General features: G+C 37.6%; 1 protein-coding gene across 3 annotated transcripts in view; it reads left to right on the top strand.

Moving 5' to 3' along the window:
- LOC131051018 (2-oxoglutarate and iron-dependent oxygenase domain-containing protein CP2) overlaps window positions 1–15,032 on the top strand; it is a 147,925-nt gene that overhangs the window by 41,594 nt on the left and 91,299 nt on the right. For 2 of the 3 annotated variants that reach the window (XM_057985359.2, XM_057985361.2), the window contains exons 4-7: window positions 12,614–12,790; window positions 12,949–13,099; window positions 13,216–13,302; window positions 13,430–13,540. In XM_057985359.2, the coding sequence (XP_057841342.2) occupies window positions 12,614–12,790; window positions 12,949–13,099; window positions 13,216–13,302; window positions 13,430–13,540 (526 nt within the window). The remainder of the gene's footprint in view (window positions 1–12,613; window positions 12,791–12,948; window positions 13,100–13,215; window positions 13,303–13,429; window positions 13,541–15,032) is intronic. The other variant, XM_057985360.2, reaches the window with a different exon arrangement.

The following is a 15,032-nucleotide window of genomic DNA, read 5'->3' as shown; positions in this document are numbered from 1 at the left end:
TATCGCCTACCATTTTACACATCCAGGGCCCAATATGATCCTTATAGCTAGATTAGGAAGGTTGTCGGTGTCAAATTCATACACAGATTTCACTTGGAGGATTACTGGGCAAGTGTCGAGGATGACTTCGAGGTCCGGAGAAGAATGCATTCCAGACTCCCCCTCGACACCATCAGAATAAGTGAAATTCATCAGGTACCGGATTAGGTAAAGGAAGATTCAGATTTGACGCAACTCGAATTTGAGAAAGTAAAGGATCAATCTGTCCAGTTGCTAGATTGGTCAGAGCCTGAGGTAGATGATTTGAACATCTTAGCTAGACCAGTGCTAAAATTCACTAAGCACTGGATTGACAGGCAGATAAGAAAGTTGGTGGAAAACAATGTCCATCTGACATACCAGCTAATGGGAAATCTGGATTCCCACAGTGAGGCAATTGAAAGCTCTTCACAGGTCAGGCAGGAATAGAAGCCCGGATGGACAAAGGAAAAAATGCCCCAAAGAGGCCAAGGGCAACAAAGATGAAGGATATCTAGCAGGAAATCCCACACGAGGTTCGATAGGAAGCCCAGCAAGAGGAACCTCCACAAAAGAGAGCAAAAACAGGAAGGGAGCATTCACCAGTTAGCTCCTCGAGCGTACGAGAAGTGGAGATGTTTCCACATCCCACAGGGCCACTTCCAGGGAACGTTCTAGCGCCTGATATACTAGCATCAATGCTTCGCAAGGCCATCATCAACCAAGAAGTCAGAGGCAAGAAAGTCCCCCGCACCAGGAAGTTCACCAGGATAGCTTCGTGGAGACTATCCTTGGTGAAATGGAGGAGGAATCTCAGGACCAGGAGCATGCAGACGATCATAGCCATTCCATCCCCGCGCTAGATTGGTTGATAGGCAGATTGGGGAATGAAGCAGAAGGAGGAACCAATCCTGCTTAGGAGTTAGAAGAGTTATTGAAGAGGATGGATCGGCCACCGGAAAGAAAGGCCCCCTGGAAGTTTTCCAAGGTGGTCAGGGAAGAATCTGGATCCCGGACCTTGCACATTGCTGAACCTGTAGTGGATAAGGATAGGAGTGAGATTAGACAAGAGGATTACATCATCAGACAAGTTGATCTTGGCCATGCTTCCACCGGTCAAGTTGTAGGAGATTTTGAAGATTCCTCCTTAGCCATGAAGGAGAAGTTGCTGAAATCAAAGGCAAAATGTAAGCGGCTGAGGGAGGAAAATAGATTCCTATGCGAATACGTCAGGAGTTTCAAAAGACCCCTCAGGGAAGCAGGTCCTTCATCCACCCCTCCTCCCTTCCTTCCCAAGGAAGTAGTTGATGATGTAGAACTTATTAGAGCAATGGCACAAAATTCCCGGGAATGGGTAGAGGATGTCTATGTCGAGGCAGGAAAATTCTTTGAGGATCTAGCTCAGCTTCATTCGAAGTTCGTGGCCCTCCTAAGCAGATTAGAGACAACAAAAGGACTATGGGAGGACGTAGATGTTTACCAAGACTTAACCATTTCCCGACTTAGGGCTCTGACAAGGACTCCAAGGCAAATTCTGGTGGATGGGAAAGTAATCCAAGAGAATGAAGCTTATGATTTCCCTCGATGGTTCTACGCTATCTGTTCGGGAAAGAACACCCTTGACAAATTCAGCATTGACTCTGTCACCTTGAAGGAGTCTATCAGAGGGATACAGGAAGAAATCCTTAGTGCCATAGAAGTTTTATTTTCAAGGAAACTCAGTGACAGAGGAATAACGGTGAACTCCTTGAAATCCCAGTTGCACGATTTCTTCTTTGTCGGTTGGTTCCCTAAGGAACATTTTGCAAATGTTTCTTCATTCTCCGGTATGATGAAGAAAACACAGGAAGTCATGGCAGAGTGGGAAAGCTTCTTTTCCAGAAGCGAAGAGGAAATTGCCTTTATGGAGTTCAACATCGAGAATGTACCAAGTGTCTCCATCGGAGAACTGGAAGCTGTCGTCGGTAGATTCATTGCATACGCCATAAATGAACGAGATAATGGTCGTCCATTTTTGGATGAAAGTCTTTTGACTAAATAGTAATGGCATACTTATTGCTAAAGGAATATTGACTAGGCGTGGGACCAGTCAATGCATGCCACCATCGGATAGGGAATCTTCTTGCATGTCGCCTTCTCATTGTGGTTTTATGACAGATTCTTCGTGCATGTCGCTGTCACTTGGAGAATGATGGGCATTTATGATGGTGTTGGTTACATTCTGGGCATAATCAACATCATGGGGCACATTTAATGTGCTAGTGGGCGCTATTTTAGGCTCTTTTAAATTTATTGTAAATGGGCATAGTGGGTTATTAATTGCCGATTCCCACCTTGTTGCACCTTGAGTGGGGAATCTTTAGGGCAAATCCTAATTAGGGTTTTGCATGTAATCATGGCTTGAGGCCTATAAAAGGGGTGACCCTCTGATTTGTAATGAGGAGAGACTATCGTCAGAGATTGTTTCTAAGAGTTTTTGAAGCAAACACTTAATACATTGTTCAATTGTTGGCGTGTTCTTGTGTCGTTTTGGAGCTCGCATGGTCTCATTCTCTTCATAGATTAGATTTGCTTCATGCTGTTAGACAAACTGGATCTGATAGGATCGCTTGTTGCAAAATTCGTGCTCATGCTTTTGGTGTGCAGCTGATTGTTGCATAGTGTGCAAAGTTAGCCTGAGCCTCCGTTATATGTGTATGTTTAACTTTGATTATCAGGAGAGATTGTTCAACTTGATGGTTTCTCTTGATGATTTGAAAATCTTTAACACACCCTCTGAAGATTGCACTGCCTTCGTGTAGTTGTGCGTTGCTGGCAAAGCGAAGCGTGGTTGGATTTTGCGCAAGATATCCCGTCTCCTTGTTCAATGGATTAGATTACTTTTAGTCTAGTTTCCTTTGCCCTATTCCTATTTACTTTCTGTATAATTCAAAATCCAAAAGATCCAAAACTAGAGCCTTCATTGCAAATCATTCGTACAAAAATCCTTGAGCTTGCATAAGTTTCTTCAACAGACGTAAGGCCCCTTGGGTTATCAGCAAACCCATCAAACAACTGAGTCACATCCACGCACTGAAGGAACCTTGGGAATTAGCCGTTTGAACTTTAAGTAATCCTAGCATACAGACTAATCTTGATCAAGAGAGGATAAGGTGACCGTTGGTGCCTTTATTCTGTGTTAGACGCGGTCATAAAAAACATGTCAACAGGTAGGGCACATCTTCATCACAAAAGAAATCACCTTCTTCATACAATACACCAAAACAGTCTTAAGCAGGCCAATGGTACAAGAAATGTAAAACAACTTGTCACTTATATACAATATGCCATGTCCAACCATAAATGAAGGGTCAAGCCCTTGTATGCAATCATTGACTGTGATTCAAGTGTTATAGTTTCCACTACATAAGCTACACTTATCTTGTCATGCCCCCTTCTCAAGCAGAAGTCTAATAAAGACCCTTAGCCTATCATTTCATTTCCCATAGGCCAATGGGGTGGTGCAAGGAAAATAATTTAATAATTTAAGTGGTTGAAAAAGTGACTTTAATTTATATTCCAAAAATGTAGCTTATGTTTGATTATTAAAATAATGGTTGTTTTAAAAGAGGGCTCAAAAGTTGTTAATTTTGTAACGTTGGTCGTACTATTTCATGCTTCCAATATATATATATTAATTTGATTACATATTCTAATATGTTAACGTTAACTAATGATAAGTAAAACCAAAGTTAACTTATCGCGTTTGACCAACGGTTACACCGTTCATGGTATCGGGTGGTAAAGCGATTCTCAAACAAGTGGCATTCCTTCCAATCGGGTAAGTAAACGGTGATTAGTTTATATACTGTGGTGAGAGGTATGTAGGGAAGAGATGTGTCTTCCCACGTGGGAAGACATATCTCTTCACTACGTAACCCCTCATCCACTTATATAGCATGCTTACATCGAGGAGGATGAACACACCGAAATTGCTAAGTGTGGTGCATCTTTAAAACACGCTATAGCAGATAAAATACAACTTTCAGATCATATCTCCATCTCTTCTATTTTGATCATAGAATTTTGAAAGAACTTAACATGGTATCAGAGCCAGGTCCAGGCTAGTAGCTCCAAGCACACGAGAGGTGTGGCTTAAGGGGGGTGTTGGTATTGTAAATAAGCCACATTCCGATTGACGATGGACTGGTCCAAGAGGGGCCAGTAGCTCAGTGGTAGAGCACTCCAGCAGCATATGGAAGGTCCTAGGTTCAAGTCCTAGCTGGTCTATGTCTCAACATGGTATCAGAGCAAAGTTAAGGAAGATCATATTAAAATTCTGTAACGATCTCATAAACTTTTTACCAGGCTCTTACTAAGATCACATTCCCATAATCCTAATGGCAATCGGAGTTAGGTTTGAAGATAGATTAGATGGAGCATCAAATTTTGTATCTTGGAAATTCAGGATCATGCTTGTTTTGAAAGAAAATAAAATTGACTCCCATGTCAAAAGTGAAATTCCTGAACCCTCTGATGATACAGAGAAAATTCAGTGGAGCAAGGACAGTGAGAAGGCCCTTAAGATAATTGTGGATTCAGTAAGAGACCACATTGTACCAGTTATTTCTAAATATGAGACGACCTTTCAGTTGTTCAAAGCACTAGTTGACATTTATGAAATCAACAACACTAGCAGGGCTCTCGCCCTGAAGAATCAACTACACCATATAAAGATGAATAAAGGAGAAACAGTTACATCCTATTTCTTGAGGATCACTGAGCTTATGGATCAACTATCCACTATTGGACATCTAGTAGACAACAAAGAACTTGCTATGATGGCCCTAAATGGACTTCCTACCTCATGGGAATCGTTCATTCAAGGAATCAGTGCTCGTTCTAAATTTTCTAAGTTTGATAGATTGAAAACGAATTGCGTTCAAGAGGAATCTCGGCTTGTCACAAGAGGAATAAAACAAAACAGTGGTAATAAAGACATTCAAGTTCTAAACTCTAATTCTCACAAGAAAGGAAAGAAGAAGAACTGTTAGAGAAAGAGGGACAACAACTCAAATGGGAAGAGGTCTTCAAAGAAGAAGAGAGACATTTCTGAAGTACAATGTTTCAGATGTGACCAATATGGGCACTATGCAATGAAGTGTCCAGACAGGATCAAGCAACAAGCTTCAATGGCAGAAATTAAGAAAGGGAGTAATTCCGAGAAGCTAGTCTTCTACTCAGCCCTCTCTAGTCAAGTCACCTCCAGTTTCAATACATGGGTGATTGACAGCGGAGCATCTCGACACATCATTGGATTTCGTGAGCACCTAGATACACTTGTGGAAAGTTCAAATGAAGAAGTGACAATTGGTGATGACTCAAATTATCCAGTTTATGGGAATAGGAACCTGCAATATCAACATAAAGTTAGGCATATCCCTACAACTGACTAGAGTTCTATTTGTACTTGGTGTAAAGCGAAACCTTGTCTCAGTTTCTGCACTTGAAGATAAGGGTTACAGATTAACCTTTATGGAAGGAAAGGTACTTGCTTGGCCAAAGAACTCCACCATCAAGAAAGCCCACACCATTGGAGTAAGACAAGGGAGCCTCTACAGACTTTGCACCACTCCACCTCTAGCCTTGATTCATGAGACTCCAGATTCGAATGAACTTTGGCACAGAAGATTAGGGCACCTTCATTTCCATGCCCTACCTAAGATAGAGAAGATGGTGATCAGCTTACCCAAGCTAAGTCAAAAATCTGAAGGAGCCTGCAAAGGGTGTGCCTTGGGAAAGAATACTAAAGGGTTTTTTAATTCAAGCAACAGTAAATCCAAAAATGTATTAGAATTAGTTCATTCTGATTTATGTGGACCCATGTTTGTACCCTCATTAGGGGGATTTTTATATTATGTAATATTTGTAGATGATTATTCTAGGAAGACTTGGATATATTTTTTGAGGTACAAAGAGTCTGAAGAAATCCTTTCTGAATTTAAGGAATTCAAAGCTCTTGCAGAAATTATGACAGGTAAGAAAATCATAACCTTAAGAACAAACAATGGGGGGGAATACACTTCTGATATGTTTAAATATTATTGTATAGATGCTGGGATTAAGAGGGAGTTAACTGTACCTTATAACCCACAACAAAATGGGGTAGCTGAAAGAAAGAATAGGACTATAGTAGAAGCTGCTAGGGCTATGTTGTTTGACCAAAATATAGAAACCTCATTTTGGGCTGAAGCATCTAGGACAGCTATGTACATTCAAAATAGATGTCCTCATTCTCTTCTTGACAATAAAACCCTTGAAGAAGCCTTTACTGGCAACAAACCTGACATAAGTCATTTCCGGATCTTTGGGTGTCCAGTCTATATTCATGTCCCCAAAGAAAAGAGGTCAAAGTTAGAACCTTCTGGAAAGAAAGGAGTATTTGTTGGGTACAATGAAACCTCTAAAGCCTACAAAATATACATACCTGGTCAAAGACAAATTGAACTAAGCAGAGATGTCATCTTTGAGGAAGACATAGCATTCAGGAGGTCCAAAAGCTCTAATGAATTAGAACACCAAGATCCTCCTATAAGCTTGGATGAGGATTCGACCCCTGAGATTCAGAGGGAGACCCCTGAAGATGCTGAGCATGAAGTTCAAGGCTTACCTTTAGAAGAAAATTATCCCGAAACTAGGAAGAGACCACTTTGAGCTAAAAAGATGCTTCAAGAATCTGAAAATTATGCTGCTCCAAAGGGGACCTTCAAAGAAAGTAAGAGACCTAACCTATTTTCCAATTATACTGCCTTGATGAGTGAGATCATTGATGTAGAACCTTCTTGTGTTGGAGTTGTGCTCAAGCATCAAGTTTGGAAAGATGCTATGTCAGAAGAGTATCAGTCAATTCTGAAAAATGATGTTTGGGATATTGTGCCTAGGCCTAAAGGCAAATCTGTGGTATCTTCTAAATGGCTCTTCAAAATCAAACATGCAGCAGATGGCAACATTGAGAAGCACAAAGCAAGGTTTGTTGCCAGAGGTTTCTCACAGAAAGAAGGTATTGACTATGAAGAGACATTTGCTCCTGTTGCCAGATACACTTCTGTCCGAGTAGTTTTGGCTATTGCAGCATCTAAAGGATGGAAAGTCCATCAAATGGATGTCAAGACTGCTTTTTTGAATGATAAGATTGAAGAAGAAGTTTATGTGGAGCAAATTGAAGGTTTTGTGATTCATAAGGCCGAATCACATGTCTGCAGATTAAAGAAAGCTCTTTATGGATTGAAACAGGCCCCCAGAGCATGGTATGAAAGAATTGATCACTATCTCTTGGAATTAGGGTTTTTCAAGAATGAAGCAGATCCAAATCTCTACTACAAGGTAATCAATGGTGAGTTATTAATACTTATTCTTTATGTTGATGATCTACTAATCATAGGAGAGGATAGTTGTATTTCTCGATGTAAGAAAGAATTAGCCTCTGAGTTTGATATGAAAGATTTAGGAATTCTTCACTACTTCCTTGGATTGGAAGTTTGGCAGCAAGTAGATGGTATAATCCTTAATCAAGGAAAATACACCATTGATATACTCAAGAGATTTAGAATGTTGGATTGTAGATCCATGACCACACCTATGGAGACAAACCTGCACAAGCTAAAGGAAACAGCTGCAGAACCAGAGTTTGTAGATCCTACACTCTACAGACAGATTATTGGATCTCTGATGTATTTGGTAAACACAAGACCTGATATATGTTATGCTGTAAATGCACCAAGTCAGTTCATGTGGGAACCCAGGGTAATACATCTTGTTGCTGCAAAGCATATTCTGGGATATCTTCGAGGAACTATTGGTTTTGGTTTGAAATATAAACATGTAGAACTTGACCTTCATGGATTCACTGATTCTGATTGGGCTGGAAGCATAGTTGACAGGAAAAGCACATCAGGATGTTGCTTCAGTTTAGGATCAGGAATGATCTCATGGATATTTAGAAAACAGTCTTCAGTTGCTCAGAGTTCTACAGAAGCTGAATACATTGCAGCCTCCATGGGAGCAAGAGAAGCTGTATGGCTCTGGAAATTGCTTGTAGGACTGTTTGGTCAGCCCTTAAATCCTATTGCCATCTACTGTAACAATCAGAGTTGCATCAAGCTTTCAATGAAATCAGTATTTCATGACAGGTCTAAACACATTGAGATTCCTTATCACTATGTTCGAGATATGGTGAAAAGGAATGTGATCCGACTGAATTATATTAGTACAAGTGATTAGATTGCAGACATTCTTACCAAGCCTCTCTCCAGGATCAAGATTGAACACTTTAGAGATAAACTTGGTATGGTTGAAAATGTTATTTAATTTTGAGAGATAGTCTCATTTATTCTGATATACTAATATATTTAAAGATGTTTAGTGTGTAAACTCTTTTATTTGTCATGTGTGTGACTCCATGACTGCATGGGCCTTCTGTGAACATTATTGAAGGGTGATGAATTTTCAATAATGAACACTTGTTTCAAATTGATATAGTAAGGTGACGATTTTACAATTATCAATTTAACTATCTTGATGGATATCATGTGACTTGATATTTGTGGACATGTCATGATAGTATATATATCTTTGAGACATTATGGTAGATATCTATTGGTTGATATCATTAAATAAACCATAATTATGATAGAGATCTTCATGGTGAATATTATGAACATAATATTTGTGGACATGCCATGAAATCATTATCAGTATGGTAGGCATCATGTGACTTGATGCTAGTGCACATACCTTATTTGATAACTATGAGTTATGGTGAGTATCATGAGACTTGATATTCGTTGTTGAACCATATCTTTGAATATCACTATGGTGTGATATCTCCTCTCTTCACAATCAATGGATGAATTTTGATGTTTTCTCTAACATGAAATGAGTCCTCCCTAGTTAAGAGGGAGTGTTAATTTTGTAACGTCGGTCGTACTATTTCATGCTTCCAATATATATATATATAAATTTGATTACATATACTAATATGTTAACGTTAACTAATGATAAATAAAACCAAAGTTAACTTATCGCGTTTGACCAACGGTTACACCGTTCATGGTATCAGGTGGTAAAGCGATTCTCAAACAAGTCGCACTCCTTCCGATCGGGTAAGTAAATGGTGACTAGTTTATATACTGTGGTGAGAGGTACGTAGGGAAGAGACGTGTCTTCCCACGTGGGAAGACATATGTCTTCACTACGTAACCCCTCATCCACTTATATAGCATGCTTACATTGAGGAGGATGAACACACCGAAATTGATAAGTGTGGTGCATCTTTAAAACACGCTATAGCAGATAAAATACAACTTTCAGATCATATCTCCATCTCTTCTATTTTGATCACAGAATTTTGAAAGAACTTAACAAAAGTGACGCTAGGAATGGGGTCCAAATTCAAAAATAGAAGTTTAAGGGAAAAAGGAGAAAAAAGTTAATACTATTTATTTTTCCTCAAAAAGTTTATATGAAGAGTTGAGGAATGGATAGGGTTGCTAATTTCATTTGTCAGTTTCATTTCTCTTGAGATTGAACATTGTTCCTTTGTCCTGCCCAAAAGCAGAAACCCTTTAACCCTTTGGCAAAGGAAGGATTTGAGGATGAAAACCTTCCTATTCATTTGAATAATTCCATCTAGGAATTGTCCTTGTAGGCTTGTACTGATCAGATACAGAGTTCTTCCAGTTTCAATCATTTAGTTGTGTGAGATTTATAACATATATTCCAATTTGGTGTGAAGAATTTAGTTTTTGGTGTTCGTGTGTGGAGCTCAATTTGTGGATAATTTGCAATCTCTGTAAGTAATAAAAATCCATTTATTTGTAATTATGATGTGTGTACCTTTCTCAGTACCAGCGACACCTTGATTACAGCTCCCTTGATTACCATAATCTTTAGGAATAGCGATTGCTATTTATGTAAATCTTATTGTTGCTGTGCTGATTTTAGTACCAATCGCAGGTTATTTTCCTTGAAGGGGTCACCATTATTACAAGGTTTGACTGCTGTTTGATTTTCTTATTTGGGCAAGTCAATGTATGAGTAGCTAACACTTTTGATCTTAGTGCAACCGCTTTTCTTTGTGGGGAATTGTAGCCCATAAAGGCTGCTAGTTATTATTTCATTTAGCTTGCTAATCATTTTTGGGCAGCTGTACAAGTTGGTGAATGCAGCAAAAAGAAAATAAATTTTGGTTCCTTCTATCAAAGCTATATGATATTAGGATTTTTAATAATTATTTTAGTATTGCTTCTACACTTAAAATCAGTACTTGAGATCACTGAAATAATGCTATTCATTGCAAATTTTCTGCAGTTTGCTGCCAAAATTATTAAAGTTTAGAAATGGATTTAAACATTGTTTGTTTGGATGGCTATGCCACCATGGCATTTAAAAAAAAATCACTTTCTATACATCTAACATTAATCTGTGTGGTTTTCCGCTAGATTCTTTTTTTTTATTCAATCTGGAAGGCTTGCTGCCAGAAAGTATTACATTATTTCCAATCCTTGCATCAGTAGCTATGCTGAGTTGTGTGTCTTACCGCCAATAAGTATTTTCTATAATAATCAGACTAATCCTTTTCACTGTATGCTTTCACCTTGCCTACATTGTGATCTTGGTTATCATAAAAGGTACGCGTGTTGCCTATTGTGAATTACAAAAATCAGCAAAAATTTAGTATGGGATATTGCATGCTTAGAGGTGCTTGCACACTTTGTGGTTTTTTTGCCTTGTGATTATTACCCATGCAAATGAGTGAAGGGCCACAGAAAAAACAAATACTCATAGAAAATACTCATTCGAGTGATGAGTTGAGCATTAAAATATTATATCTAGTGCTAAGTCTTAGAAAAATAAAAATATGTAACATTTCATGTTATTTGTCTTATAATAAAAAAATCTGTTGTTATTGCTCATGCATAGGCTTAAATGTATGCAGTGTCAGAATCCAAAGAAAGGTACTAGTACTAGAAATGTTACAAATCAGGTCATTGTGTGAAGATGCTAGTTTCATTAGTTTTGTGGATCAGGACTGCAAGGTTGTTTAAATCGTCCATTACCATCGTCATGTATGAACATTCTAGAGTTTGCAACCAATTTGCATTCATCATATTGGAATTACTTTAATAACAATGGAGTACTAAAATGGGTCAATAGGACTGGAATATGTTGTTCTGAAATAACAGCCATTAGGAGCACTGACAAGGGTCAACTAATCTAATGAATGAATAATAGGGAAGACATACAAAAGGGGATACAGCTTATGCCGTTGTCAATAGAGGTTCAAGAGAGATAAGACATTTCCTAATGTATAAGCTTGATAAAGAAGAAAGGTGGTCTTTGTTATCTTTGGACCTAAGAAATGGGTTGAATTGATTCTCAACATTGAAATAATGGTTAATACATTTACCTTTTGCTGTACTGCCGAGTACTTCTAAATTTTTCGTACTACTTAGGGGAAATGAGCAAAGGCAACACTTGGTCAAATTATTATTGACTCATGGAATTTATATCAAATGTATCATAAGATTCCATAAGTAGCCAGAGTTTGGCTGTTCGTGTCAGTATCTAGTCAGCTTCTTGGTGAGGTTTCATGGAATGCTGAGACAAGTCCTACCTTGTTTTAAACTCTGAAGAAAATCATTCTTGTATTTTTGTCAAAGGATTTTAGACAGTTGCAATACCTTTTTTCTACAGATTTTGTTTTGAGAATCAGAGGCAAATATATTGCTTTATTTAGGGTGAATGATGGTTTATTCATTGCTATATTTAAGTAAATTGCAGAGGAGAATCGACTAGAGATTAAACAAGTCAATGATCATTTCCAAGCAAAAAGGATGGGAAATAAATCTTCAGAATAGGCACATTGTCATGAAATAAGTTAAATTTAATCGGCTGCAGTCTCTTGTACTCACTAAAATCCTCTCAGAAACCTGACACTATGCCCTCCACAAAAGAAGTATCCCTCGAGATCATCTAAATATTGTAATTACGTGCAGCCATTCTAGTGCTATTGGAGTTGTTATATCTTTCAATTGGTAACAGAATCTATCAATTGGTAACATAACCTTAGTTGGCATTGGTAATAAATTGTGCAACTGGTTCGCATGTGTGATTATGTAGTGTGAAAGCTAATGCTTTTATTGTACTAAAAAATATTCTGCAAGGGGTGTTGTGACTTTTGGTTTGTGGTTGTAAGCTTGGTATTTATGTGGAGCTTATGCATCCTATGAGTGTATTTGCTTGCTTGCTCTAAAATTTATGGAGCTTTGATTAAGATTTTTGTTAGCTGGTTTGAAAATTAATGGTAAATGATCAATGTAGTTTCTTGTGTCTTTTTGTAGTACTGTATGATGTTTATTAATACTTTGTTCAATACGCATGAAGCTTTTGTTTGGCTCCAATTTCATAATTACTATCCATTTCATTCAAAATAACTATCTAATTAATCAGTAGTTTTAGTGCTAGAGAATTCTATCTCATTCTTAGGGTCTACAACATTCATTGAATACTAAATTTTCTTTCCTTGCTCATTCCAATGTTTTTCTGGTTTTATCAGCCTCGCAACAGAGAGTTATACACTTTGAACCCTGATTGCTTCTTTGTACAATCATTTATTGATGCTACTAAAGAGAATACTGAGGAGAGTTTTAGAAGGATTATATCAGAGCCATCACCAGGAGTTTACGCATTTAGCATGCTTCAACCAGGATTTTGTGAACTATTAATAGCCGAGGTATGTTCCTAGCTAATATGAATACCTTAGCTTCAGTTTCCTTATGTTTTCATGATAGAACTATAACATAGGATCCTGTTTTTCACTTGTATATTTTATTTCTTCTGATTTGTGTTTTATATTTTGTTTTTGAGTGATGATTCTGTGTGAATGCTCAGGTGGAAAATTTTGAGAAGTGGGTTGAGATTACAAAGTACAAGATAATGAGACCCAATACAATGAACAAATATGGGGCAGTGCTTGATGATTTTGGCTTCTCCCCTATGCTTGACAAACTGATGAGAGAATTTGTGACTCCAATGGCTACTGGTGCTTATTTAGATTATGCCTCAATATTTGGGATTTCATTTATTGCTAGCAGATAGAAATTATAATACATAATCATTTGGGCATTTCTAACTTTGCAAAATGCCACAATGTTGCAGTTCTCTTTCCTGCTCTTCTTGGATCTACTCTTGATTCCCATCATGGTTTTGTTGTTGAGTATAGCAAGGATCGAGATTTAGAACTAGGTATGCCACATATTCCTCATCCGTTTTAAACTTTTATTTTGTTGACCTCAAAATTGATCATTTAGAACTGCCTTGTCTGTGAATTATAAATAATGCTTAGAATTCCTTGTTCAAAATTCATATCAAGTGCTGCAGTTGGCATTCTATGAATCAGCCTTTCAGTCCATCCTAGCTGGTGCTTGCTGTTACATATTGGTAAATATCAGCAGTTCTAAACTTACCTGCTTCCTAGAAGAAGGTGAGATTGTGGGTATTGAACTTAGAATCACTTTGTTGAGTTCTCATTGTTTACATATTTGAAGATAACATCCGTCAAGTGTGATTTATAGTTACAATGGTTAGGGTTTTGTGGCCTTTTGAACGTTGGGTTTTACTTTTTCCCATCATGATGAAAATATGAGGAAGCAGTAACTAACTAAGAAATACAAATTAAGTTGGCAAATGTGGCTGATTGATTTTTCATTGATCTGTAATTGGCAAATAAATTCCACAGTTATTCAACAACATGAATCTCATCTCAAATGAAAACAACTTGATTTACAAACTGTTCTATTAGTCTTCTGGAATTATTCTTAGGAACGAGCTGTTTAAATGTTATGCTAATTGTAAAATGTTGTATGCATAGAAAGAAAAAATAAAGGAACTGAAACAAAATAAAGCAGAACTCAAAACACACAGAATATACTTTACAAAGCTAACGTGGGGAAATCTTAGAGAGTAATGTTAATGCATGGTAGCTTATGCAAGATAAGATCTTCCTAACCTTCCTGTTCTGTTATTCATCTACATGCTTCATGTCTGATTTATATTACATATGATTATTGGATTGTACAAACATTGCTTATCATTAAGTTATCGGGTTAAATTAGCCGATACATACTTGCTATCGGATGCATAAACATTGGCACCGATTCACATCTGTTGTCGGGCTTAATTATATCGAGCATATTTGTTATCGGGTTTAATGAATACACCGCTTCATTTGGCATTAAACATTGGTTAACAAATGCACCGGTTGGATTATATTCATCGTGCACTTTGAATCATCGATGTTTATCTGAAACGATTCATTAAATAGATCAGTCATTATATTATGATATTACAATATGCTATCGGGGGTTTTTTTGAACCGATAATCAGCATTGTGTTAATGGTATAAATGTAAAGGCACCGATCAATGGGTGCATTGATCGGTCATGCCTAAAAGGCATGACCGGTCAATACACCAATTGACCGGTTGCCTAAATGATATATATGCCAATTGAATTCATTTGGAGAAGACATAGAAAATATTAAATGATCTCTCTCCTTCAGATCTGCAGATAAAAATCAGAATTATTAGACATTGACATAATTCCTCATATCCATATATAGCATACATAGTTCATAACTTGTTCTTTAATTGAAATTGAAATAACTTTACAAGTAAGGCCTTACCTTTTGTTGCTAACATTCTGTTGACACCAACAACATATGAATAGTGTCTGATAAAGCAAGAAGATGAGAGTTCGCTGTGGCACAAGAGGATGGGTCACCTGAACTTTGATAACCTTATGAAGATCAGCAAAAAGCAAGCCGTAAGGGACTTTCCAAAAATATCAAAACCTTCAAATACCATTTGCAAACAGTGTCAATATGGGAAACAAACAAGGACAAGCTTCAAATTGAAGGAGTATGCTACATCAAAGTCTTTGGAACTTGGTCACACTGATTTATGTTGGTCCACAAGG

This window comes from Cryptomeria japonica, chromosome 6 (assembly GCF_030272615.1).
Source record: "Cryptomeria japonica chromosome 6, Sugi_1.0, whole genome shotgun sequence".
Taxonomy (NCBI): Eukaryota; Viridiplantae; Streptophyta; class Pinopsida; order Cupressales; family Cupressaceae; genus Cryptomeria; species Cryptomeria japonica.
This window is presented reverse-complemented; position numbering and strand designations above follow the sequence as displayed.